This window comes from Neolamprologus brichardi, chromosome 17 (genome assembly GCF_056152115.1).
Source record: "Neolamprologus brichardi isolate AB-2024 chromosome 17, ASM5615211v1, whole genome shotgun sequence".
In the NCBI taxonomy this organism is placed as follows: Eukaryota; Metazoa; Chordata; class Actinopteri; order Cichliformes; family Cichlidae; genus Neolamprologus; species Neolamprologus brichardi.
This window is the reverse complement of record NC_142120.1, coordinates 16,685,945-16,713,508: the sequence shown is the minus strand read 5'-3', so window position 1 is coordinate 16,713,508 and position 27,564 is coordinate 16,685,945. Positions and strand designations below refer to the sequence as shown.

The 27,564-nt window shown below is 38.6% G+C and overlaps 2 protein-coding genes across 2 annotated transcripts in view; both read right to left on the bottom strand.

The window, feature by feature from the left end:
* LOC148097902 (uncharacterized) overlaps positions 1-15,306 on the bottom strand; it is a 35,717-nt gene extending 20,411 nt beyond the window's left edge. The window contains 4 exon segments of the mRNA XM_087831067.1: positions 13,452-13,884; positions 13,886-14,047; positions 14,146-14,318; positions 15,288-15,306. Coding sequence (XP_087687193.1) covers positions 13,452-13,884; positions 13,886-14,047; positions 14,146-14,318; positions 15,288-15,306 — 787 coding nt within the window.
* Positions 15,307-24,058: 8,752 nt separating this feature from the next.
* On the bottom strand, positions 24,059-26,240 carry LOC148097901 (ubiquitin carboxyl-terminal hydrolase 37-like). Its single transcript, XM_087830567.1, has 10 exons — positions 26,143-26,240; positions 25,957-26,022; positions 25,727-25,858; positions 25,511-25,634; positions 25,265-25,416; positions 25,059-25,159; positions 24,850-24,925; positions 24,568-24,676; positions 24,411-24,468; positions 24,059-24,243 (listed from the first exon to the last, which is right to left on the bottom strand). Exons 1-10 carry the CDS (start codon positions 26,187-26,189, stop codon positions 24,059-24,061), a joined length of 1,050 nt encoding a protein of 349 aa, XP_087686693.1. The 5' UTR covers positions 26,190-26,240.
* Between the last annotated feature and the right edge of the window lie 1,324 nt (positions 26,241-27,564).

Here is a 27,564-nt window from a genome sequence, read left to right as displayed (position 1 = left end):
CCTCTAAATCCACAGACGCCTCTGTGGCTTGGACGTCACTTTTCTCCATTGCACCCTGCTAGCATCCAAAATAGCACTGAAAACACAGCTTAGGCAGGTGGGATTGTTTTTGTTTACACAAAGTTAAAAATTGTACACGCTGAGGTTAAATTATTAATATTAATCCTGACAAGAATAGTTAGTTGTTCTTTTTGAGACCTGGTTTTTGTGACGTGCCACCCTGTAACTGTGTGTATAAAAGCCATTCTTTACAAAAATAGTTCAGAATGTTTTCTGTGACCACAGAAGATAACTTGTCTCTGTAAATATTTTAGGCTTAGTGCTGTCGTCTTGTATGTACTGTTGTTTGACCCTTTGCTGAGGTAAATAAAACTCATAAAGAAAGCCTGCTTTTGTCCAACTCGATTTATTTTAGATTTCCACAACAAACTTTATGTCAGAATTGGGATGCCATGGTTGATTAGATCTGTGGGCTGACATGGACGTGACTGCCTTCCCAGCTGCTGCTTCGCATAATTGAGATGAAGACAACTAATTTTTTGGATCACAGACCATCTCCGCTCCACTCAGCTTGTCTTTAAAGTGTCTTTGGGCAAAATGACCAAACCCCAAATAACACCAAATTGTCACACTGCCTCCATCACAGTAGAAAGTTATCCTGCTGGATAACAACAGAGGGTGGGCATAAAGGGATATAAAGGGAGTGACACGGTCAGCATCAATACTCAGGCAGGCTGTGGTTCTCAGTTGGTAGAAAGGGGTCCGAAGTATGCCAGCAAAATATATCCCACGGCATTACACCACCGAAACCAGCCGGAGCTGTTGCTACAAGGCAGCATGGATCCCTGCATTCATGCTGTTTAGAGCAAATTCTGACCTACCATCTGAATGTGATGGCAGAAATTGAAACTCATCTGACCAGGCAACGTTTTTACAATCTTTTATTGTTATAGTTCTGGTGAACCTGTATGAATTAATAATCGGCATCTGCTGTTGTGATTTTGTGCCATATAAATAAGATTGACTGTAGCCTCAGTTTCCTGCTCTTAGTGGACTGTGTGATTTTCCATCTGCTTCAGGGTGTAACGTGTGGTGAGTTCACACACGCTCTTCTGCATACCTTGGTTGCAACAACTGGTTGATTGAATTGCTTTTGTTTTCCTATCAGCTCAAAGCTTTTGGTCAATTCTTCTCTGACCTCTGGCATCAACAAGGTACTTTCACCCAGAGAACACTTCCTCGCTGTTTTGTCTTTTTTTGGACCATTTTCTGTAAATAATAATTTTGTTGAAAAATCCCAACAGCTCAGCAGTTTCTGAAATACTCGGATTACCCCACCTGACCATCCAAACCACTGGCAAATTTGAAGTCCCAAATTTAAAGTCACCTTTCTTCCCCAATCGGCTGTTTAAACTTTCAGATTTTATTGACCATGTTTATGTTTTTAAATGCATTTAGTGCCTGGCATGTGATTGGCTGATTAGATACTAGCATTACCAAGCAACTGGATAGTTGTACTCAATGAAGTCTCCCATGAGTCTATGGTCGTGTCCAAATTCATGGGCTGCATCCTCCTGAGGACCCGGCCTTCGCGGTCTACGTGGGCCGGGTCCTCAGAAGGTCGGGTAGGCCGGAAGTAAACGGCTGGGGAAATTGGACGGTCTAGCCTTCTGATTAGCGTCACCGCTGTCCCGGTGGAGTTTAGTAAACTCGGCCGTCTGCTCCTTGCTATCTAAAATATAACAGGACACTGGCGTAAATTCTCGACCGTCTCACACTTCTGTTTAATCAGTTTTCTGTTTCTGTTGACGTTTATTCAGCTGTGTGAAAATCCCGGAGGAACCCACCCGGGGGATTAATAAAGTTTTATTTTATCTAATCTAATCTAATAACTTTAATCTCAGCCAAACCAATTTACTCACGAACAAATAAAACACTGAAAAAAGCCCAACAATAACATTTTAGGTTGTCTAAGTGACTTATATATTACGTTTAACCTAAGTAGCGAAACTCCGCGGTTATCTGAAAATGATGTGCCGGGAGTTGTGCCGTTCTCGGCGGCTTCAGTGACCCTCGAGCTCCCGGCTTGCTATCGAGCTGGTGGGTAGCAGATGCTCCGAAAACGTCGAAGCACTTTTGCAAATATGCGATATCTTGATAAACCGAGCAGATATTTGATGTTTACACAGCTACTTTCTCGCCTGAAAATATGTTACAAGTTTATTTTGTGACCCAGAGAGATTAGTAAGAGTAATTTTAAAACTTAGTAGCGGCCGCCATTATTGGAAACTGGAGTTTGGCTGGGCGGCGCTATGAATTCTGGGATATGGTAGGCCACGAAGGACACACCCGACCCATCCTTCAAATTCGGGGAAAAGGAGGACACATTTGTCGGCTGCATTCGGAGGAGTCTACGAATTTGGACAGCCTTCGGCGCGTCGCTGTGACGTAATCGGTCTACAAATGCGGCCTCAGGAGGATGCAGCCCATGAATTTGGACACGACCTAAATATCAGTGAAGACCACTTGGTGTATTTTAAAAGAAATTTATCAGCCATGAAAAATCATGTGAAACATGAAAAAGATGAGACTTTGAGACTGTTAGATACTAACTTTGGTTATAGTGTGTTATAATACTGTGCCTCACTGATTTTCACTAATTATGTTTTTAAGGGGGGGGGAAAAAAAACAGCTTCTTGATTCAATTTACCCTCCAATGTGGCTGAATTATAACATTTCTGCAAACATGAGTGGGCCAAAATTCCTCCACTGCGCTGTAAAAGTCTTATTACCAGTTATGCAAATGCTTGATTGCAGTTGCTGCTGCTGAGGGTGGACCAACCAGTTATTAGGTTTAGGGGGCAATTGTTTTTTTCCACACAGAAATATGTAAGTTTGGATTTTTTCCACTTAATAAAAAACACCTTCATTTAGAAACTACATTTTCTGTTTACTTGTGTCATCTTTTTTTCTAATATTTAACTTTATTTGGTGATCTGAAACATTTACATTTGACAAACATCCAAAAGATAGTAAATTAGAAAGCAGGCAAACACTTTTTCACACCGCTGTGTATCAAAATAAGAAAAACAAACGTACTGCATAATAAATCCATAAAGTTTTGTACCATGATTTGTTGAGCTCGTTGTACAGCTGTGTGAGGACTGCATCCTGTAAGCATCATCAGCTCTGGTAAGAATAATGCACTGTTCATTTCATCACAGCCAGAATCCCATTTGTTAGCGGCAGAGTGGCCTGGACTGTCCCTCTTGATGGCATCGTTGATTAGATTCTTAGCTCTGCACTTTCTAAACGTCATGCTAATAGAGCCAGAATAATCCATCTGGCAGACTAATTTTTGCCTATTGTCAGGCTGGGAGCATTAACTACTACAGAGCAGACTCGAAGTCAGACAGCAGACACTAATTCGTCAGCGCACCTCTTAAATGCTGTTATCAGTCTTTGATGTTTTTTTTCTGGTTTTGAACAACCATGTGATCGGCCGTTCTGTCTGGGTATTAAGTAAGCCTGAATATACTCAGAGACCTAGCAGGAAGTAAAGGGTTTACATGGTGATGAAAAAGTGAGAAATCTCAGAAAAGAAGAACTTTTTACCTTTAAACCTTTAAAAAGCTTCTGGTACTCCTGCACAGACTGAGTCATTTAGCTGAAATGGCAAATGTTAACCATGTTAGACTTTACCCCAAACTTAACGATGGATCTCTGAATAGTTTGATGCTTACAGTGGATTAATTCAATCTGAAATTGGTTGTTCGCAGTAGAAAACCCACACAGCAATATTCTTTGTACTCTTCTTCTCAGCATATTTCAGCTCATATATTTAATTTCTTTAAAGAAAATTTTAATTAAATTTCTTATTTGAAATTAGTGTCATGTTTTGCTTCAAATCCTGTGCAAACTGTCTGAAAACATTAAGGTGAAATATAATTAAAAAGAGTGCTCCACTGGAAAAGTTCTCATTTTGGTTCTTTAAAAATGTTGTGGTGTTGAAGCGGATTTAAATTCTCCAATTTGGGGCTCTTGGCCAACAACTTCATTACACCCGTGCAATACACAGGGCAGCTTTGGTTCAGGTAGAGTGGGCAGTCTTGTTACGTTACTGCAGTGTTTGCTAAAAGAAAATAAACCATACAGCCTGCTTTATTTTCCAATTGCTTTGTATTTTAAGCCCCAAAGTAAAAGACATGAATTTTATTGAACCTATTTTGCAAAATAAGTGCAGAAATTCTAAACCAAAGGTATTCACTTGTAATAGTAGATTCCTCCACTGACCTTTGAGGAAAAGCATGTGACTCTGTAGCTGATAAATGCTCCAATTAACTTTGTCAGGGACAGTCCTCACTCGCCATCAGCTGTTACGTTTAAAAGGATCTATATTTTATGACATTAAAGCAATTACATATAAGTGCACATCATTTACCATTTTACCTGCTCAGCACCAACAAATATAGAGCAATATGGGGAACACAACTGCAATTTCAGCAGTGTAAAGCAAGGTTAGCGGCAGATTAGAAGCAAGTACAAACACATCTATAAGGGATGACAATGCAATGCACACTTGGCACTTTATCTTTACAACTGCTTCTTTACAGCTTCTTTTGGTGGCGTTAGTAAGGTACGGCTTAACAAGCTGCTCATACACAATGTATTTTAGCAGGAAGGAAAGTATATTGTCTGTAATCAATGAAAATTGCTTCCAGCCAATTTTAGACTGAAACTGACTTAAGCTCAACATAGCTTGCTAAGCCATTAATCTCTCTTTGTACTACACCCTCTGGTCAGCCATCAGTTCTGAGTTTATTGCACAATAAACAATTCTCTTGCTTTTAAAAGTAGTCACCCAGTGACTCCACAGTAGTATGCATTATTTTTTGACAGTAGGAGTAGGTGTTAATGAAAACAATAGATCAGAGCAGTTAAAATAAATTAATGTAAACTGAGCTTTTGGATGAGGCTGGTTCTAATCTCTATTTAAATATACGTCACCTTGGATCCTTTTTTTTTTTTGTTAATGATTGATGAAAAAAATAAAAACATAAAATGTGAGGCGTGTACTTTTTCCGGCTTCTGTGGAGGATCTGCCAGAAAAAGACTGGCTTATGACATTTACTTTTAACCCAGATAGTGATCGTGCAACAATTAAATACCTCTGCTTTGTGCAAAGGTCAACTCGCTGCCCTTATTCAGTCAAAACTAGTTGAAACACATTTGGGCCTTTTAGCTCGAGGGCACTTAGGGAAGCGTAACAGTTTAAAAAAGAAGCAGTGGGCATGTTTTAATGACTCTTGTCACTCCCATTTATCACCATTTTCACAGCACACATTACAGCGTTTTAAGCCCACGTGGTTCTTGTGATCACAGCTCAGGACTTGTTAGCGTAGCGAGATCACAAGTTCAAAACCGTAGGTGAGCTCGAAGCTTTCAGCGAGTTGGAAGCACTCTCAATTTAGCGTTTTTGTTGAAAACTGACTGGCTCAAGAGTCCGAAAGGAAAACAGAAATGTGTCTTTCTAATTTGAATGTGTCTGTTTCCATGTTTCCATGTCAGAAATGTTCCATGTTTCCAAACCATTTAACTGTGACAGAGCTGGCAATGAAGACGGGGAAGGCTTCTTTCTAGTCATAATCGAAATTGCTCACTGGGCAGACAAACCCTTATTGTAGCCATGTGCAGTTTGCTCTGTTTAATTTGTTTTTGGTCCTGGAAATGACTGTTTAGTGTGTTTTGTTACTTTTTTACTTGCATCTTTAAATCTGCAGGAAATCATTAAAAAAATATTAAAAATCAGGAAAAACCTCCAAACATCATCATAGCTGCTGTGATACGTTAATTACCTTTTTTTTTTTTCAATTTTCATGTCTAGCTAAAAGGAGGCGGTTTGCATAACTGTTCATTTTGGAAATTAAACTTACATTCACCACTTTTTAATGCAAACTTGTTCAACAGCCTGTTCAGTGTCTAATCGGCTGATCACATGGCAGCAACTCAGTGCATTTTGACAGGTAGATATGGTTGAGATGACCTGCTTAAGAAAATCTAGCACCAGAATGGGGAAGAAAGGTGATTTACGACTGAACGTGGCATGGATGTTGGTCTCAAACGGCCTAGTCTTTCAGAATTTTTGCTCCTGCAGGTTCAAAGAAATCCGTCATCCTACCTGTTAGAAGGAAGACTTACCAGAAACATGCCCATTCTCCACCACTACACCCCTCACCTTTCTAGAAACTAGACTTTCCACCAAAGGCCCCAACCTGAGCCTCAGTCGCTCACCCCACAAAGTAAGACTGTTAAACTTCCACCTTTTATTGCAAAACTCAGAGTCCCTTTTCTTGTCCTCATCCACAGAGCTCCTATTTGTGTCGTTGCTGCTAAACCAAAGTCTCAACTGTCACATTTACTCAATATTAGAAACTGGTTGCCTTTCAATAAATCTTTTAAAAACTTTCTTTGGCATGCTGAGACTGACTCCAGAGTGGTACTTTAGACCAAATATGACATTTTCCCATATAATCATCTCCAGGGTTTACAGAGAATTATCAGAAAAAGGAAGAATATCCAGTGAGCAGCAGTTCTCTGGGTGAAAGCTTAAGCTTCTGAGAAGAGCATCTATGATTACACATCACTTTAAACCCTGAAACAAGTGGACAACTAAAAACAGGGCTCACCAAAATTAGATATAGAAGATTGGGGAAAAGGTTGGTCAGTCTTGATTTCTTCTGTGACGATCAGATTGTGACAGCTGCTTTCAGCACAATAACGAGCCATGTCACAAAATTCAAATGTGGGGATTCCCATCATGTATGTGCAGGTGACAAATCTGCAGCAACTGTGTGATGCTATAGTGTTAATATGGATCAAAATCTCTGAGGAGTGTTTCCAGCACCTCGTTGATTTGATGCCACAGAGAACCAATGCCCAAAGTCGTAGGTGTATTCAGCAAAGTGGCTGGTAAGTATATATTTTAAGAGGATTAAAATAAGATGGCATCTAGATTTCTGACAAACTGAAACCAAAACTTTCCTGACGTCATTGTAAATGTTTTACTGAAGAAATGTAAACTGTTATTTTTCACCCTTATTTTCCTTTATTAAGATAACTATGTGTGTGTTTTCTATTACGTCAGCGTTTTGTCAGGCCTCTGGCTTTATTTCTGACCTTTTAATACCCTTTAAGAGCACAAGAGTAGTTTGGGTCACTAAATTTAAGCCTGAAAACAAATAAGAACAGAATAGAGAGGGTTTTAGGACAGACTTACCTTGAAATAGACACTTCGCTGGGTCCTGTAGCGTGCAGTAGTTATACCCATCACTTATATACAGGCATGTGAAAAAGATGTCTACACCCTTACTGCTTCCGCTAGAATTAAGAGGATAAATAGCAGCCAGGTACGGCTAATCAAATGCACTTGATTAACTGATCATCAGTAAGCGCGAGCACCTCTGTTAAAGCAGCTGTTCTGGCAGTTTGCTCTGGAGCATTCAGGTGTTTGCGATGCTGCGGTGTACATCAAAGTTTTACTTTATTTCACTTATTTGAGGGGTTTTTTTTCCCCACAACTCTCCATCTGCATGAAATAGTAAAACTTTATTTTCAATCTAGACATAAAGTGACAGAAAGTTTGCAGCTTTTCCCCTCGTGTCTCCTGGTAGCTGTTAAACAAATTATTGACTGCTTCCATCAGGTCTGAGCAGACAGCCAGTACAATTACTGGATGTCCGTTTACTTTCCCTTTGTGTCCTTCCAACTCCATTACAGCTTGCACCACCCGAACCTTTCGTCAGATGCTAGCACATTTTGATGGACACACAGCCGGTGAAAGTCTCTGCGAGGTGCGCTTCTCTACGTGGTGTCAAAGACCAAATAATGAGCCAAGTCCAGCCTGTGACCCACAGCTAATGCTGCACACTGCAATCCCTCTGCCCTTCTTGCGTACATCAATGTCAGCAAACATGAGGGTCTGTTTCCAGAAATATCTTCACAATTTCCCAGCCATGTGTAATTGCTAATGAAGAAGCTTTAGAGATTACTTGTTGTCTGGGAAACTTAGTAAGCAATTACATGATTGAGGTTAGGGGGTAATTGCAAGCATGTGAAAATATGACAGATTACTTGCACCACTTGGGCAGAATCCCATTAAAGTGAAGCATACATTTCCCTGTTGACAAGTCTGAGACAGCTTAGCTTAGGTGTGATATGATGCCATATTTTAGTCCTGCAGTTTTCTGCATGTACCTGCAAGAAAATAAAGTGAATGGAGACATCAACAGCAGTGGAAACAATGTGAGAACTTGCAGCTGATCTGAGTAATGACTGTCTGACCTGTGCTGACTTGTAACACAGTACTTATACATTTTTCAAAGCTGCCACTAACAATAAAGACTTTCAAATGAGTTTTCCCTCAAATGAACTGCATTTTAATAATTAGATGATTCAATTATGTTTTTTTTTTCTGACTTGCTTTGAGAGCGTTCTTCTTCTAGCTGAAAAGCTCAAACCAAGGGTCTGAAGCCCATGGCTCTTCCCATATGGAAAAGATATATATAAATCTTATAAAGTTTGTATCTGTCTTGTGTGAAACTTGTATGAAAAGCATACAAGAGTGAAAACAGATATAAGATCCCTTGAAAAATTATATAATGAAACTTGTATGTTTTGGATACTTACTAAAACAATATATGAAAGTAATGAGAAAGTGGCCACTTTCATGAGTAAATCATGTAAGCCTTATGTGATTTACTCATGAAAGTGACCACTTTCATGAGTAAATCATATAAGTTTTTACTATTTCTTTTCCATATGGGTTTAACCGTCTCTTTTACAAAATGCTACATGAATATAAAGATTAATAATAATTGTGAACTAGAAAATGCATTTTCTGAGAAACTGCAGTGTGGATGCTGATAGCTGAATGTTTTGAGGAGCCATTTTAACACTGGACTCTATGGAAGAGTTGAAAGAACCATGACATTGGATGAAAGAGGGCAACAATGGCTACATTTTGAGGGTAAAATGATGACTGTCGACTGAACACTGTAAGTTGTAAGTTGAATGAGGATTCGAAGGATCTCCCCGTTGAAATACATTATAAATATTTGTTGAATAAAGTTGAATAATTGGCTAGCTACTGTTAAGCTAGCACAAGCACAGAGTACTTAAAAGTTGGTGGCTACATAACTTGTCCTCTAAAACAAGTCATGTCTATATTGTCAAAACACTAATATTCCAGGAGAGAAGATTGGTAGCACCACCAAAAGTTCAAAAAACAACTGTTACAAGCTTCTAGGATAAATAGCAGTGCTCTACATTCAGCTAATAGAGAAATACACAATTGGTTATATGAAAAATTAATATGTTACCTTACCTGAAGGTGTAGTTTTATCCAAAAAGTACAGAGAGGCCAACAGCAGCTGCATTCATTCAGGTGACCTTGAAAGGGCGAAAGAATTGCAGTAATGCTGGAGTCCTACATTTACGTTGAGTGAGATGAAAAAAAAATGTTTCAGCTTAAAGAGGGTCTTGAATTTTTTTCTTTAAGTATACAAATTAGTGATGTGTCGGTCGCAAACTAAACGGCTCTTAGAGCCGGATCTTTGACGTGAACGACGCGAGCCGGCTCCTTATCGCTAGCCGTGGGTTTTTTTTTCTTTCTCTCACCCTCCCTCGCACTTTTTTTCCGCTTCACTCCGCATTAGTGATGTGCGGATTGATCCTGAAATATCGATTCCATCTATACCAATCATTTATGTTCTAGAATCGATTCTCACATTAAAATATCAATATTTTAGTAATTTAGAGTAAAACTGTAGTTTATCATTAACAGGAACACAGTTGAAAGAAACTATAACATTCGGATTGTCTACATTCAAAGGAACTACTTCCTCTTCCGCCTTTCATAGTCATGTGCGAAATAGGCTATATAAAAGTCTGCCAGGCCCCTTGGCGCACGCACTCACAACAATGGCTGAGCGTTATCGGAGTCATGTGCGGACTTATTTTACCTCCACAAACAGCTGAGATGTGGTTTGCGATACATGTGGCAAAAAAGTTCTCCAAGACTTTTAGGTGTGGACAGAATTTTTTAAAAAACGAAAAATCTCCGTTTTCAAAAATACCCGTGTACGTAGCCTCCGTAGCACAGGAACAGAGTGGGGGGTAGAGACAGAAAAAGAGAGCCAGGGACAACAACGTCACATTAGAAAGGTATAGTAATGGTCCACAACTATTTTCAGTTGCGGACAGTGTTGCCAACTCCTCAGTAAGGAAAATCGCTATTGGTTGTCCTAAAAGTCGCTAGAAGTCGCTAAATGACATCATCACCTAATTTGCATAATTGGTCATGCTAATGTAATTGTAACCTACACTGCTGGAGAGAGAAATAACATCGTGGACGAGACATAAAGTGAGCAAAAAACGTCCTAAATGCATTTAGAATTTATTTAGAACTACAAATTAAATTTCTTTTAGCAATTATTGTTTTTTGTAATGTCTTTCACGTCTTTTTTTAGCGGATTAACAGTTGCTCGTTAGGGGGTCTGAAAACTCGCTAAATATAGCGACAAAGTCGCTAAGTTGGCAACACTGGTTGCGGATGATAAAGGATTCAGAAAGTTTATTCATGCAGGCCCATATGACAGAGAATGTGCATCTTCTTTTTGTTTTATATTTTAATTTATATTTAATTGTGTTGTGGTTTGCAGTGTTTTGTGTTGTTTCATTTTAAATTTGTTTAAAAGGAAAAAGCTGAAAATTTTAATAGTTAAAAGTTGAAATGTATATAGTTGGTTTTTTGAATTATATGATTTATTTATTACATTTTATGTGGAGTGAATAAATAAAAGTATATTTACGGTGGTAGAGACATAGCATGTACAAACTCCGGAGCACGTACAAACTCCAAAACACGTATAAAAGACAACAGAAGTGCTCCAGGATGCTAGGGGCAGTGTTGAGCTTTTGTTACCTAGTGGCTACACAAGCCAGCAAGTACCAATGACCGGATTTGGTGTGTGGTAGTAACAGGTAAATGAGCATTTCTTTTTCTTTTTTTTTAAATTATTTGAATATATATGAGTGCTTGTGTATAAATGCACAAACAATACACATATGCTTTCAATTGTGTAGTTTAAGTGATGTAGGTAGCTCTGTGGTAGTTCAGTTAACACTAGAAATGTGTTTTGGAGTTTGTACGTGCTTTGTCTCAAGGGGCCACTGCATATATTTATATATAAACATATATAAATAAAACCCCTTTTTTTTTACATTAGTAATTCCTTTTGTGCATAATTTTATATTATTGTTAATAATAAATTAATTAAAGTAACAAAACAACCTGAAGAGCCGGCTCTTTTTAGTGAGTTGAGCTGAAAGAGCCGGAAATCCCGTCACTAATACAAATCCGCTTGTGCAAACATGTACTCCCCCTCCCCCCAGTGCCCCAACAATCTCATTCATTTTGTATTCAGAATCAGCCTCTGCTGGTTTAGAATAATTTAAGTTTAGACAAAGAAAATCAAATCAATTTGGTATTTTTTAATAACATTTATGAACAACTAACACAATTTTTATGTGTTCTTTGAAAGAAGGACCTGAATCTGTTTTTTGGGTATAGTAAGGGTCAGTAAACCTATATTAAAGCCTCCCTCTTTAGCCTGTTGTTTCTTAGATTCAGCAATGAACCGGAATTTAAAACAAAACATAGATGGCATTCTGTTGCCTCTGCAACCACCAATATCCCACTTCCTACAGACATTCAGTAACTCTCATTGGATAATGTTAATAAATATCTTTCAGGACATATAAAAGTTTTCTACCCTTGTTTGTATTATAAAAGAAGTTATTATGCGTGAGAATCTCTAAAATGTCGAATACTTTTCCACTAAACAGTCGTCTTCTACTTTGGTGAGGTTTTTTTTAACACTATTTTGCTTTTGTTTTATTTGTTACTGCAATTCCTGTAGAGTAGCTTTTAATGTGTTAATTCGGTATGTGCTACAAAATAAATACCTTTCCTTTACAGTAGGTTTATTTTGAATTGTTCCAATCATGGAAATTCAAAGGAACAGCACTTAAAAATGAACAGTCCGTGATGTCAAAGTGCACATTCTACTGGCAAATCCCATAAATGGGGGACAAATTCACCCAACTTTAGTGGATCTCGGATGTCAGAAACACAAAACAACCTGGTTGTTAAAACAAAGACAAGGCAGACGCAGAGAAACGCAGACGCAAACACTAAAGCATCTACAATGGCAGAAGCACAAATAGAAATGGTTAGAAAAAGAGGACTCGCTGCCACCAACTGCAATGTGTCTGCAGGAGCCTCTAAAAAAACAAGACACCACAGAATAAAAGATGGAAAAAGAAGAGTCAGCTGCATTCTCTGTACAGGAATCTTTGCAACAAGTACGAGACAAACAGAAAACACTTACTGCCCACTCTCTCTTTTTCTTTCTTTCTGATTGTGTAATAAAAGTATGAACATAGAATAGAATAGAATAATCCTTTAATTGTCCCACAAGGGGAAATTTGGTTGTAACAGCATCCAAAAAGACAAATATACTATAAACAGTACACAGGACACGGAACAGAAACATACACAATTTTTCTTACATATTTACATTAAGGACAATGGTTACTATAAACAGAGAGTACTGTACAGTTATTAAATTAAATAAAAATATTTACAGGTAAGAGGCAAACCAGGTTGTAGTGCGAATTGGTTAATTAACTAACTTATTGCAGTTACAGCATTGATGTAAACATCTATGTTTGTTGGGAGCAGTTCTGATTGTACAGTCTGACAGCTGCAGGGAGGAAGGACCTGCGGAAATGCTCCTTCATGCATCTAGGATGTAGCAGTCTGTCACTGAAGGAGCTCTGCAGTTCAGCAACATCTACATGCATGGGGTGGGAGACTCTGTCCATCAGAGATGTTATTTTGGCCAGAGTCCTTCTGTCTCCCACCACCTGTACTGGGTCCAGGGTGCATCCCAGAACAGAGCTGGCCTTCCTGATGAATTTATCCAACCTCTTCCTCTCAGCTGCCGATAAACTGTTGCTCCAACATACTACACTGTAAAAAATGACAGATGCCACCACAGAGTCATAGAAGGTCTTTAAAAGCGCTCCCTGGACTCCAAATGACCTCAGCCGCCTCAGCAGGTAGAGTCTGCTCTGACCCTTCCTGTAAAGAGCATCAGTGTTGTGGCTCCAGTTCAGTTTATTATTCAGGTGAACACCCAGGTACCTATAAGAGTCCACTATCTCAATGTCCACTCCCTGGATGTTCACCGGTGTCAGTGTGGTGGGTCTGCATCTCCGGAAGTCCACCACCAACTCCTTCGTTTTCCCGGCGTTGATCAGCAGGTGGTTCTGCTGACACCAGTCAACAAAGTCCAGAGTCCACTGTCTGTACTCTGAGTCGTCCTCACCTGTGATGAGGCCGACTATGGCAGAGTCGTCAGAGAACTTCTGTAGGTGGCAGCGTGGGGAGTTGATGGAGAAGTCTGCAGTGTAGAGGGTGAAGAGGAACGGTGCCAGCACAGTTCCCTGTGGGGCCCCCATACTGCAGACCAGCGTGTCAGAGACACAGCCCTGTGACCTCACATACTGTGGACGTTCTGTGAGGTAGTCCAGTATCCACTGGGACATGTGGTGGTCCACTCCTGATAGCTCCAGCTTGTCTCTCAGAAGTCGTGGCTGGATGGTGTTAAAAGCACTGGAGAAATCAAAGAACATGATCCTCACAGTGCTTCCAGGCTTCTCCAGGTGAGTCAGAGCTCGGTGCAGGAGGTAGATGATGGCGTCCTCCACCCCAATGCCACGCTGGTAAGCAAACTACAGCGGATCCAATGAAGACCTCACCAGGGGGCGCAGATGGTTTAGAACCAACCTCTCGAGGGTCTTCATCAGATGCGATGTCAGGGCTACTGGCCGGTAGCTGCTGAGGTCCTTGGGATGGGAGGTCTTTGGTACCGGTACCACACAGGTGGTCTTCCACAGCTGTGGTACTTTCCCCAGTGACAGGCTCAGATTGAACAGATAACCTAGGATGTCACACAGTTCATCTGCACAGCATCTCAGGAGCCTGGAGCTGACGCCATCTGGACCTGCAGCCTTCCGCACCTTGATCTTGCGAAGCTCATTCCTCACTTGAAGTGCTGAGATAGAAAGAGTGGATTTTGGGGGAGGGGTGTGTATGTTGGAGTCCACAGAAGCCGGGGGTGGGTGTAATGACTGGGAGTTGGGAGGTGTGAAGCTGAGAGGTGTGAAGTCCTGAGATGAAGGACAGGCAGTCCCTGAAGATGAAGGAGAATGCAGCAGGGGGGACGATGCTGTGGGAGGGGTGGGTGTTTGATCAAACCTATTAAAATATTTATTTAGGTCATTCACCCACCCCAAGTCTCCTGCAGCCTGGGGGGTTGGTTTTTGTCCTGAGATTGTCTTGTCTTGTCTATAAACATGTGTTTATAAGTTACACTTGTGTTTGAATCCTGCAGCTCATCACACATTTGATTTCCATGTGTGACAACTGCAAGTGTCCAGAGTGAAGACAGACTGAGGGACCCACTGCTGCACATCATCTGTGAGGCTTTGCAGCCCTGATGATCCACCATGACAAACTCAGCAGTGTGTGAGGAAGAGAAGGAGGAAGAGCCAGCAGCAGCTGACAGACGGAGAGAATAGACAGACTGTTTCCTGTTTGTGAAGGACTGCTAGGAAAGTTTAGAATAACTAATTGTCCTGAATCAGTCTTATTAGGTAATGTTATGACATGCATAGGTTCTTTCTCTTCAGCACCCTCTGCTGGTCATAGTGGGAATAATCGCCAGCTTTTATTTTGGTGGAGTTTTTCTGTGTTCCCGTGAGTAGAGGAAACAGGAAGCTGGTCGCTTGTTAGCCTGCAGAATATGTTGTTGCTCTTTAAAACGTTTCTGCCTTGGAGAGTTATTGCTTGTGAGTATTAATGTACAACATGTTTACAAGTTTATTTGGTGCATTTCTATTACATAGATTTGTTTAGAAACCAGTTATTTCATCTGCTATGTTTATCTTTGAGGAAGCTAAACTCGCTAAGTTGTATTGTGATCAATACTGAGTCGCTGTTGATTACACATACTATATAACAGTATAGTTCATATCCTAGAAGTGTGTTTAAAAAGGTATAGACATCTTGTGACATTTACTTTGTGTTTGTTTTTAGTTTTACGGGAAGAAAAGGATGTCATTCATTGAACTACTGACGAAGTAAAAAGCCTTAAACTTACTTCTGCCTCCAATGTTCATTGAAACCGTTAGCTGTCTGTCAAGTTGGGCAAAGGGACGCACAATAAGGACAGAACAGGTAATGTTCAAATAATTATATCATTCCAGTATTTTCAGTGTGGGAGAAAGTACTCAGGGCCTTCAAGTTACACAATATGAAAGGCAGCAACAAGTTTAATATTCAGAAACCTAAAGTATGTATCAGCAGCAGAATGGACCTAAAAATAAATGTCCATGTTTGTTTCAGTTCTATGAAGCTTTGAGTATTTTAGTAGTTCTACTGTGTTTGTTGCATCATATTGCTGTAATTGTGTATATGCTTTAGATATTTTGAGGTAAGTTGATCTATGGTGTTACATGGGGCGACCGTGGCGCTGGGAGTTGGGAAGTGCATCTGTAACCGGAAGGTTGCCGGTTCGATCCCCAGGCTCTCTGTCCTGGTCGTTGTGTCCTTGGGCAAGACACTTTACCCTACCGCCTACTGGTGTTGGCCCGATATGGCAGCGTCGCTTCTGTCAGTCTGCCCCAGGGCAGCTGTGGGTACAACTGTAGCTGCCCCCACGAGTGAATGAATAGTGGCATTGTAAAGTGCTTTGGGCGCCTTGAAAAGCGCTATATAAATCCAATCCATTATTATTATTACATCATATTCTATAAGGATGTTATGTGTTCGTATACTTTCTGCCTAGTTTGACCCATTTAGCAGAAGTCAGTCTGTTTAAGGCTCTGATATCTATTCTGTATAACTTAAAGCAGTTATGACATGGTGTGATTTTCTCTATCACAGCTTGTACATTTTCTTTTTACACATATATGTAAGCATTGAGCCAAATTTAGTAATGCCAACATACTGAAAGAACAATATTTGTCTCTTATATATGATACATCTATATATACACTGTCAAAGATACTTATCTTTGAGTGACGATTGAGAGGACATATAAATAAATGCAACTTGAATCTTTACTGAAGCTCAGTATTTGACACAGAGTTCAAACTCACCGCTGTAATAACTAACAATGATTAATATAATAACTATAATATTGCCCATATTATAGTTACATTACCAAAGTGAGATGATTTTAGTCTCATGAACAACATTAGCTAATTGTTATTTACTAGCTAATCTTAAAGTACAGAAATGAAGCCCAACAATCATGTTTTACAGTCCTGTGGTCTCAGCCTCAGATACTTTTTAAATTACACAGAGCTCATGTAGAAACAAATGAACAAAATATATTCTCCTTCATTTCTGTCAATCAAAGCTGTATGAAACGTTTCTTTCTTCTGTTAGTATCATGGTTGCTAGGCAACCTGGGCAGCGCGACTGAGGCTAGACCGTCCCATTTCACAAGCCTACAAGCCTAGCACTTTCTGCATTAATGATATTTGAGTACGTGGCCCTTGAGGACCGTTGAGGCTCGTTGAGGCTGCGTACTTTAAGGCTGCATAACCTGAATTGGGATACAGCCACTCTCGCACTTTTTTCCCGCTTCACTCAGCACACGAGCCTTGTGCTTTGCGCTGGGCAGAGGGGGGAGGGGCGGTAGTTACACTCGCAGTAGCACAGGAACAGAGCGGGAGGGAAAGAGAGAGAAAGAGATCCAGAGACAACAACATCACTATTTTCAGTTGCGGATGATAAAGGATTCAGAAAGTTTATTCCTGCAGGCCCATATGACAGAGAATGAGCATCTTCTTCTTGTTTTCATATTTATATTTAATTGTATTGTGGTTTGCAGTGTTTTGTGTTGGTTCACTTTAAATTCGTTTAAAAGGAAAAAGCTGGAAGTTTAAATAGTTAAGAGTTGAAATGTAAATAGTTGTTTTTGTATTATATGATTTATTTATTATATTTTATGTGGAGTGAATAAATAAAAGTATATTTACAGTGGTCCCTTGAGACAAAGCACGTACAAACTCCGAAGCACGTACAAACTCCGAAGCACATACAATCTCCAAATCACGTAAAAACTCCACAACACGTAAAAACTCCATAGCGCGTACAAACTCCAAAGCACGTACAAACTCCAAAGCACGTACAAACTCCAAAACACGACGGATTTGGTGTGTGGTAGTAACATGTAAATGAACATTTTTTATTAATTATTTGAATATATATAAATGCCTGTGTATAAATAGACAAACAATACACATATGCTTTCAATTGTGTAATTTAAGAGATCTAGGTAGCTCTGTTTTGGAAGTTCAGTGAACACTAGAAATGTGTTTTGGAGTTTGTACGTGCTTTTTGGAATTTGTACGTGCTTTGTGTCTAGGGGCCACCGTATATATTTATATATAGTTTGTTGATAGTGATTTTAAATGTAAACAGGTTGAATACATGTCTGTGGCTATTGATGATTTAATGGGTGTGTGACAGTAGAAATAGAAATGGAAAGAAAGAGTAATATAATTGTTAGTTGTATGTATAGGAGGCCTGGGACACTGATAGAAACATTCACAGATGTAGTAGAAGATTTATTGAGCAAGGTAAAGGGAAATAAGACATTCTGTATTTGCGGTGATCATAATATTGATTTTTTTTAAAATGTCTAATCATAAGGCATCATCAGATTTTTTTGAGTTATTTTTTGGAAGAGGGTTTTACCCTCTGATTACTAAACCTAGTAGAGTAACTGAAAAGTCAGCTACTTTAATTGACCATATTTTCATTAATTGCTTGGAAAGCAACATTATAAGTGGTCTTGTCATAAATGACATAAGTGATCATTTACCTGTTTTTGTTACTTTAGATTATAAAATGACACGAAAGGAGGAAGTGTGTGTGGACAGATATATAAGAATTAGAAATGATGATGCAATAAATAAGTTCAAGCAAGATCTTATGAAAGATTGGAATGAGGTTCTTGTAAATAACGTCAATGCTGCATATAAGGCATTCTTAAATACTTATTTTGGTTTTGTATGAAAATTACTGTCCACTGGTATTATATAAGCAAAATAAAAAGAAACCTACTGGTAAACCATGGATAACAAAAGGACTAGAAAATGCATGTAAAAAGAAAAATAAACTGTATAGAGATCATATAAAACTTAGACCAAAGCCTGCTGAAATGAAATATAAAGTTTATAAAATAAGTTAGTATTCATTATCAGAAAGGCTAAGAAAGAATATTATAATAAATCATTTTACAACAACAAAAAAAATATTAAAGGTACATGGAATATCTTAAAAAACTTACTGGGTAATAAATATACACCCTTAAATTTACCTACTTACTTTAATAAGAAAGATAAGGTCATAAGTGATATGAATGAAGTGGTAAATGCATTTAATTCTTTTTTTGTAAATATTTGGCCTAACCTGGCAAACTTAATTAGAAAACAGGATGATTCAGAATGGAATGACGAATGGAAAGGAGATAGCAGAGTGGTACAGTCTATGTTTTTAGGGGAAATCACCGAAAAAGAAATCATAGCTATTGTAGCAAAATCTAAAAACAAGGCATCCACTGACTGTGATTGGTTAGACATGGTCATCGTAAAAAAGATCTTGGATTGTATAATCAAACCTCTCTGTTATATTTTTAATCTCTCATTTTATACGGGTGTATTTCCTGACTGAATGACAGTGGCAAAAGTTATCCCCCTTTATAAATAAGGAGACAGACATAGTTTTAATAATTATAGACCAGTATCATTGCCATCACAGTTTTCTAATGTGCTTGAAAAACTCTTTGCACAAAGATTTGATAGTTTCATTCCACAGCATGTCTTTTATCCTGTCTTCCTTCTCTCACCCCAACCGGTCGCAGCAGATGGCCGCCCCTCCCTGAGCCTGGTTCTGCCGGAGGTTTCTTCCTGTTAAAAGGGAGTTTTTCCTTCCCACTGTCGCCAAAGTGCTTGCTCATAGGGGGTCATATGATTGTTGGGCTTTTCTCTGTATCTATGAAGCGCCTTGAGGCGACATTTGTTGTGATTTGGCGCTATATAAATAAAATTGAATTGAATTGAATTGAAAAACATCAATTGTTAAGTGAAACTCATTACGGATTTCGATGGAACAGATCAACAGCAATAGCATTAATGAATACTATTGAAGGCATTTCATCAGCAACACATAATAAATATACTATAGGGGTATTCATTGATTTTAAAAAAGCTTTTGACATTCTGCAACACTCCATCTTGATTTCTAATTTAAGTACTTATGGTGTGAGAGGAATAGTATTGAACTGGTTAAGCAGTTATTTAGATAATAGGTTTCAGTATGTGCAGTGTTTAGGCAATTCATCTGATAGAATGAAAATACAATGTGGGGTCCCTCAAGGTTCTGTTTTAGGACCAAAACTTTAAAATTTATATATAAACGACATTTGTGATGTGTCAAAAATGTTAAATTTTGTTTTGTTTGCAGACGATACAAAATTTTATTGTTCCGGAGAAAACTTGAAAGAATTGGCTAAAATTATGGTTATTGAAATGAAAAAAATTTAAAAATGGTTTGATGTAAATAAGTTATCGCTAAATTTGGAAAAAACAAAGTTTATAATATTTGGAAACCATGTAAGGGAGGAAGAGATAGTATTATCTATAGAGGGAGTATTGAAAGAGTGAAAGATTTCTGTTTTCTGGGTGTAATAGTGAATGACAAGTTAACATGGAAATCTCATATTGAACATGTTAAAAAAAAGTTGGCTAAAAGTATTTATATCCTGGGTAATGTAAGATATATATTCGATTACAAGACAATAAGAATAACTTTTTTTTATTGTTTCTACCCTATCTGAGTTATTGTGTTGAAGGATGGGGGAATACATGTGTGACTAATATGAAACCATTATATTTATTACAGAAGAGAGCGCATCAAATTATGCATAATGTTAAATATTATTTACATAATGTTATTATTATTATATTATTTACATAATGTTAAATATAACACGCTAATAGTTTGTTTATTAGTGATGGGTCGTTCGCGAACGAAATGGCTCCTATTGCCGGTTCTTTGACGTGAACGACGGGAGCCGGCTCCTTATCGCGAGCCGTGGGTTGTTTTTTTTTTTTTTTCTTCCTCTCACCCTCTCTCTCGCACTTTTTTTCCGCTTCACTCAGCATGCGAGCCTTGTGCTTTAGGCTGGGAAGAGCGGGGAGGGACGGTAGTTACACTCAGTAGCACAGGAACAGAGCAGGAGAAAGAGAGAAAGAGAGCCAGGGACAACAACGTCACATTAGAAAGGTATAGTAATCATCCACAACTATTTTCAGTTGCACATGATAAAGGATTCAGAAAATTTATTCATGCAGGTCCATATGACAGAGAATATGCATGTTCTTTTTGTTTTCATAATATAATTTATATTTAATTGTGTTGTGGTTTGCAGTGTTTTGTGTTGTTTCACTTTAAATTTGTAAAAGGAAAAACCTGAAAACTTAAATAGTTAAAAGTTGAAATGTGAATAGTTGATTTTTGTATAATATGATTTATTTATTACATTTTATGTGGAGTGAATAAATAAAAGTATATTTATGGTGGCCCCTACAGACAAAGCACATACAAACTTCAAATCACGTACAAACTCCAAAACACGTAAAAACACGTACAAACTCCAAAACATGTAAAAACACGTACAAACTCCAAAACACATAAAAACTCAAAACACGTACAAAAGACAACAGAAGTGCTCCAAGATGATAGGCCCAGTGTTGAGTTTTTGTTACCTAGTGGCTGCACAAGCCAGGAAGTACCAACGACCGGATTTGGTGTGTGGTAATAACAGGTAAATGAACATTTATTTTTATTATTATTTGACTATATATGAATGCTTGTGTATAAATACACAAACAATACACATATGCTTTCATGCTTTCAATTGTGTAATTTAAGTGTAGCATTTATCTAGGTAGCTCTGTTTTGGAAGTTCAGTTCATGCTAGAAATGTGTTTTGGAGTTTGTATGTGCTTTGTGGAGTTTGTATGTGTTTTGTCTCTAGGAGCCACCACATATATTTATATATAAACATATATAAATAAAACCACTTTTTTTTTACATTAGTAATTCCTTTTGTGCATAATTTTATATTATTGTTAATAATAAATTAATTAAAGACAAACAAAACAACCTGAAGAGCTGGTTCAGAGCCGAAAGAGCCGGCTCTTTTGAGTGAGCCGAACCGAAAGAGACGGTTCTCTAAAAAGAGCTGGAAATCCCATCACTATTGTTTATAAAATCAAACTTATTAATAACTAGAAGATATAGTGAAATTACAGACATTAATTATTATGTTTAGGGCAAAAAATAAAACACTACCTTAAGTTACAAAGTTTATTTGTATTGTGTTCAGAAAATGGGGACGGCAGAAGGAAGTTTTATTTTAAGCATCGGTTTGCTGGAACCACACAAAGGCAAATGTGTCCAACAGTCGAAGGCATAAGAAACTGGAATTCTCTCAATGATTATCTTAAGTGTTGTACAAATGTTTCTCAATTTTAAATCTACTATAAGAATAAAAAGATAAACCAATATGAAGAAGCTGAAAATAACAGAATTTAATTGTAGAAAAAATAAAATAAACATATATAAATAAAACCACAGGTTGTTTTGTTTTTTTACATTAGTAATTCCTTTTGTGCATAATTTTATATTGTTGTCATGCAAGAGGTAAGCCTGTCGGTGTTTTTTAAGGCCATAATCTCTTGAATTATGACAGTCCCTGATGTCAATGAGCCTTCTGTAAAAAGGAAAGGGTAAACAGACATTTCTGGTCTTAGATATCTTTGCTCTTCAGCTTTTTGAAGAAAGTAGAAGGTTGACGTAGCGCACCTTAAGAGCTGAGCTTCTGGGACTGCTCTCCACAAAGTCTCCTGACGGCTGATGTCTCTAATGAACTCGTCAGTGTTGAGCAGGCTCTGCAGGCAGGAGTTCATGTAGCAGGTGTTTGCAGTGTTTGGAAACCTGCCACACATACACAAAGTTTACAGTATCAGTATAAAATAATTCATTTTCTCCATTTTGACAAAGTGAGCTTTGGTCCTCATGCACCACGTGTACTCACCCGAAGTGGTCCACAGTCTGAATTTTATTTCCCGTTATTTTTCCATCGTTCAAATGTTTCACTACACTATTGCAAAAAGGTAAAAACACGAACACACAATTAGGAAAGATGTCAAGACGCTAAGCAGTGTATGTGCATGTATGCATGAGCTTTGAAGCTTAAACATTTTGGAGGACGTTTTTCTCTTACATGTCAACCACCTGCTCCCATACATGCTCTTGTTCCAGAAACTCCATAATCAAAGTGTCCAGACTCAGGTCTGATGGCTCACCATTTTCAGTGGTGTTTTTAACCTGGTGGGAACTTTCACCACATTCCTTATGGGTGCTGCTGGATGTGGAAAGGAGTCAGGGATGCATAGCAAGCACAACAAGACAACAAGCAAACATTGTCTCTCTGGAGAACAGCATTCAACCATCTAATGTTTATTTTGATAAGCAATCTGCCAAAATATTAAAAGCACTTACCTGGGAATGTCTGTAGTTTTGTCCTCGGGGCATTCTGGTTGTCCTGCTCGGGGGCAAATGACCTGTACTGGGTCCTCTGAACTGTTCGGTGGAGGCTGGACTTCCACTTCTCGGCCTTCTTTTTCCAGATAGTCTTCTTGAGGTGGTGCTGCCTTGGCAGGTGTACAGTCATGCTGCATGTTCTTTAATCTGCAAAAATATACAAAAGGATGTCAAGTATCAAATCTGCAACCAGAGGATCCCAAAAGAATTTTGCTTTAAAATGAGAAGATTAAAGTTTCCCTCACTTGTCACTGATTTTATCAGGTTCCAATGTTGTTTCAGGAGCAACCTGCCTTTTTCTCTGTAGAAAGAAACCAAAAGACAGGACATAGCTGTGTGCTTCATTGCTCTTAATTTCTCCCATTTCATTGTGATGAGTAAATGCTTGATGACAGTGACTCTTTCCATAAAACATACCTTCCAGAATTTGAAAATAGACAAGCGAGACTTTTTTTGTGGCTTTACAGTGTTGGTCTCTGCCTCTGTATCGCTGTCAGTTTCCTGTAGAGAACAAACAAACATAATGTTATTAAAAAGGTAAAGTCACTTAAAATGAACAAGTACATTTTAAGGAGAATATGCATTTCATGTGTTTTCTGTAAAAGCAAACCGAGAAACAGCAGAAGAAGTGTCTCCATTTTCTCTTCTTCCTTTTCTTTTTACCATTTTCATGGTTAGGTGGTGTGGCAGCAACAGAAGCCTCCGGAGAAATTAAATAAATAAATGATTTCTTTATTTGATTATTAATTTATTTGTTTAATTTTTTGTTGTTCCCAGAGAGCAAGCCAAACACTGGTCCTGAAAAGGACTCTCTCTAGTAGTGGTGCACCACTAGTAGATTTTGATTTAACCTCCTAGGACCTGGCGTCCATATATCACATTTTGGGTTGTCTAGACCATTCATCAGGTCCCAATCAACCCAAATGGCACAGAGAAATTAAAAATGCGTGAACTGAAAGAGTTCAGGTCTTAGGAGATTAACTATGTCTCTGATGATGAGACCAGTGAATGTGAAGCGACGGTGGCAAGAAAAAACTCCTTCCTGGATGATGAAATCTTGGGAGGAGCCAGGCTCTCTGGGAGGACCCTTCCTCCTAAGGGCAATACTTACCTAAAATTTGTCTGAGACGACTGTTGTTCCTTCCTTTTCAGCGTGATGATGGCTGTAACTTGCTTCCACATCCTGTTTTAGAATGAAGACAAAACTGATGAACAAGGTAATAGGACATTTAAAATTATCTCACTTCAGGATAAGCTGCTGTGTCTTCTTACATTTCTCTTGTAAAACAGGATGTAGGCTGAGTGCTGCTGTTCCTCAAAAACTGCAGATCCGGATGTGTGGAGCACCTGTGCATCTTTATAGGTGAGCCAAGGATCTGATGTAGCCTGCGGACTCGCATCAGGATGCACGGAATTACAGATGTAGTGTCCTGAGATCACATTAAGACAAATTAAACCAACTTCTAAAAGTCAACTGATTCATGATTTGGACTTAGTGCTTCTTAGAACATCAAAAGCTTTTGTGTGTGAGTCCTTCACTGAAAATTAGCAAGTTCTGTTAAATCATTTTCTGTTTGTAACAAGTCAGTTGTTTTACCTGATTCTGTGCCTCCATAGTGACTAATGATGCTTATAAGACTGTAACAGCCATCACCCTGAGAAGGAACAAATCCAAAGAGTGTTAGTTTCATAAAGTCTCACATCAGTGTGATAATTAAGCTGAATCTCTGAGATGTTCTGCAGTCTGTTTTTACCTGTTTGGATGACACCACCAAGTCCCTCTGCAGCCTGACGGGGTCATTCACCTTCTGAAGCTTGCAGGTTTTTGTAAAGCCAAACCTCTTCAGGTGCAAAATGAGAACTCTGACAGACAAGAAAAAAAACCCCAAGGTACAAAACAAGAAGAATGAGTGTCAAACACAAACCAAAGATGGGAGAAAATGACTGCTCAAGTGTTGTCTTAAAAACTCTGATGTTTATTGCACCACAGTTTGGAAACCAGGTCAGTCGATCAATTCTGATGTGACCTTACTCACCTTGGCAGTGTATCAAAAGACGGCTTCACTTCCGAGGTCGTCCCTCCACAATCACAGAGAAATTCTATTTTTTTGTTCCTGAACAACAGCACAGAGAAAACAGGCTTTATGGTAGAAAAAAAATCACAACATATGCACACACAAACACTAACAAAAAAGGGTGTGTTAAGATCAGTGATACTAAGTCTCTACTGGAATTTCTGATCTTACCTTCAAGTATGTCTCTAACATGTTTATAACAGACCCCTCTGGAACCAGGTCAAGAGACAAGCTAGTGAATTCCTCTTGGTGTGATGATTGGTGACCGCAGCTACACATTTAAGGAGTAACGTAGTTAAAGTAATGATCAGGTAGGAGGAAAAGAGGTATATGAAACTGTTGCAATCAGCCCTGTGTTTCTGAAAGACAGGCTTACCTCTTGCATGTCCTCATGTTTTCCATTTTGAAAACATGATACTCTTCTCCTGGGCAGGTATAACTTTGGCCCAGGAGAGCTGCTTTCCTCTTCAGGTGAGGTGAGAGGCTTTTGACCTCATTGAGGAACAAGGTTAGGAATTCATGAGCGTCCTGAAAGAAAAACACAGAGGAGATTTAAAACAGAACATAAACATCAGAAAGTAAAAAAAGCAAAAAAAACAAAATGTCCAAACAGCTGACGTACTTTCTGTGAACTGCCTTTGTATTCAGGAACGTGTTTGCTGAATGCCTCCTTAAAAGATTTTAGGCGTAGTTTTTTAAGGCCATAATTTCTTGAATTATGACAGTCCCTGATGTCAATGAGCCTTCTGTAAAAAGGAAAGGGTAAACAGACATTTCTGGTCTTAGATATCTTTGCTCTTCAGCTTTTTGAAGAAAGTAGAAGGTTGATGTAGCGCACCTTAAGAGCTGAGCTTCTGGGACTGCTCTCCACAAAGTCTCCTGACGGCTGATGTCTCTAATGAACTCGTCAGTGTTGAGCAGGCTCTGCAGGCAGGAGTTCATGTAGCAGGTGTTTGCAGTGTTTGGAAACCTGCCACAAATACAAAGTTTACAGTATCAGTGTAAAATAATTCATTTTCTCCATTTTGACAAAGTGAGCTTTGGTCCTCGTGTACCACGTGTACTCACCCGCAGTGGTCCACAGTCTGAATTTTATTTTCCATTATTTTTCCATCGTTCAAATGTTTCACTACACTATTGCAAAAAGGTAAAAACACGAACACACAATTAGGAAAGATGTCAAGACGCTAAGCAGTGTATGTGCATGTATGCATGAGCTTTGAAGCTTAAACATTTTGACGTTTTTCTCTTTACATGTCAACCACCTGCTCCCATACATGCTCTTGTTCCAGAAACTGCATAAACAAAGTGTCCCAACTCAGGTCTGATGGCTCACCATTTTCAGTGGTGTTTTTAACCTGGTGGGAACTTTCACCACATTCCTTATGGGTGCTGCTGGATGCAAAAAGGAGTCAGGGATGCATAGCAAGCACAACAAGACAACAAGCAAACATTGTCTCTCTGGAGAAGAGCATTCAACCATCTAATGTTTATTTTGATAAGCAATCTGCTCAAATATTAAAAGCACTTACCTGGGAATGTCTGTAGTTTTGTCCTCGGGGCATTCTGGTTGTCCTGCTCGGGGGCAAATGACCTGTACTGGGTCCTCTGAACTGTTCGGTGGAGGCTGGACTTCCAGTTCTCGGCCTTCTGTTTCCAGGCAGTCTTCTTGAGGTGGTGCTGCCTCGGCAGGTGTACAGTCATGCTGCATGTTCTTTAATCTGCAAAAATATACAAAAGGATGTCAAGTATCAAATCTGCAACCAGAGGATCCCAAAAGAATTTTGCTTTAAAGTGAGAAGATTAAAGTTTCCCTCACTTGTCACTGATTTTATCAGGTTCCAATGTTGTTTCAGGAGCAACCTGCCTTTTTCTCTGTAGAAAGAAACCAAAAGAAAGGACATAGCTGTGTGCTTCATTGCTCTTAATTTCTCCCATTTCATTGTGATGAGTAAATGCTTGATGACAGTGACTCTTTCCATAAAACATACCTTCCAGAATTTGAAAATAGACAAGTGAGACTTTTTTTGTGGCTTTACAGTGTTGGTCTCTGCCTCTGTATTGCTGTCAGTTTCCTGTAGAGAACAAACAAACATAATGTTATTAAAAAGGTAAAGTCACTTAAAATGAACAAGTACATTTTAAGGAGAATATGCATTTCATGTGTTTTCTGTAAAAGCAAACCGAGAAACAGCAGAAGAAGTGTCTCCATTTTCTCTTCTTCCTTTTCTTTTTACCATTTTCATGGTTAGGTGGTGTGGCAGCAACAGAAGCCTCCGGACAAATTAAATAAATAAATAAATGATTTCTTTATTTGATTATTAATTTATTTGTTTAATTTTTTGTTGTTCCCAGAGAGCAAGCCAAACACTGGTCCTGAAAAGGACTCTCTCTAGTAGTGGTGCCATTTTCATGGTTAGGTGGTGTGGCAGCAACAGAAGCCTGTTATTGAATACCAAAATGAACAAAATCCTGTATTTTGTACATTTACACTCTATATTTTCAACTAATCTCTGAATCGATATAAATAATAGACAAAACTAGAAGCAGTAAAAATGATATAAACACACAAGGCGGAAGAAAAATGACAATAAAAGTCAAATAAAACAGCTCACACTAAACCACCGCTATAAATATCTCCAGCAGCATTAAAGAGTCACACATTTCTTTACCTCT

What these genes read in the sequence shown, in the direction of transcription:
- LOC148097901 (XM_087830567.1), bottom strand. Translation starts at nt 26,189, where the DNA reads ATGCAGTTTCTGGAACAAGAGCATGTATGGGAGCAGGTGGTTGACAT. An exon ending in TGGGAGCAGGTGGTTGACAT is followed by an intron (nt 26,023 to 26,142) that starts GTAAAGAGAAAA and finishes TTTTTGCAATAG; the next exon opens with TGTAGTGAAACATTTGAACG. An exon ending in CTATGGAGGCACAGAATCAG is followed by an intron (nt 24,244 to 24,410) that starts GTAAAACAACTG and finishes ATGTGATCTCAG; the next exon opens with GACACTACATCTGTAATTCC.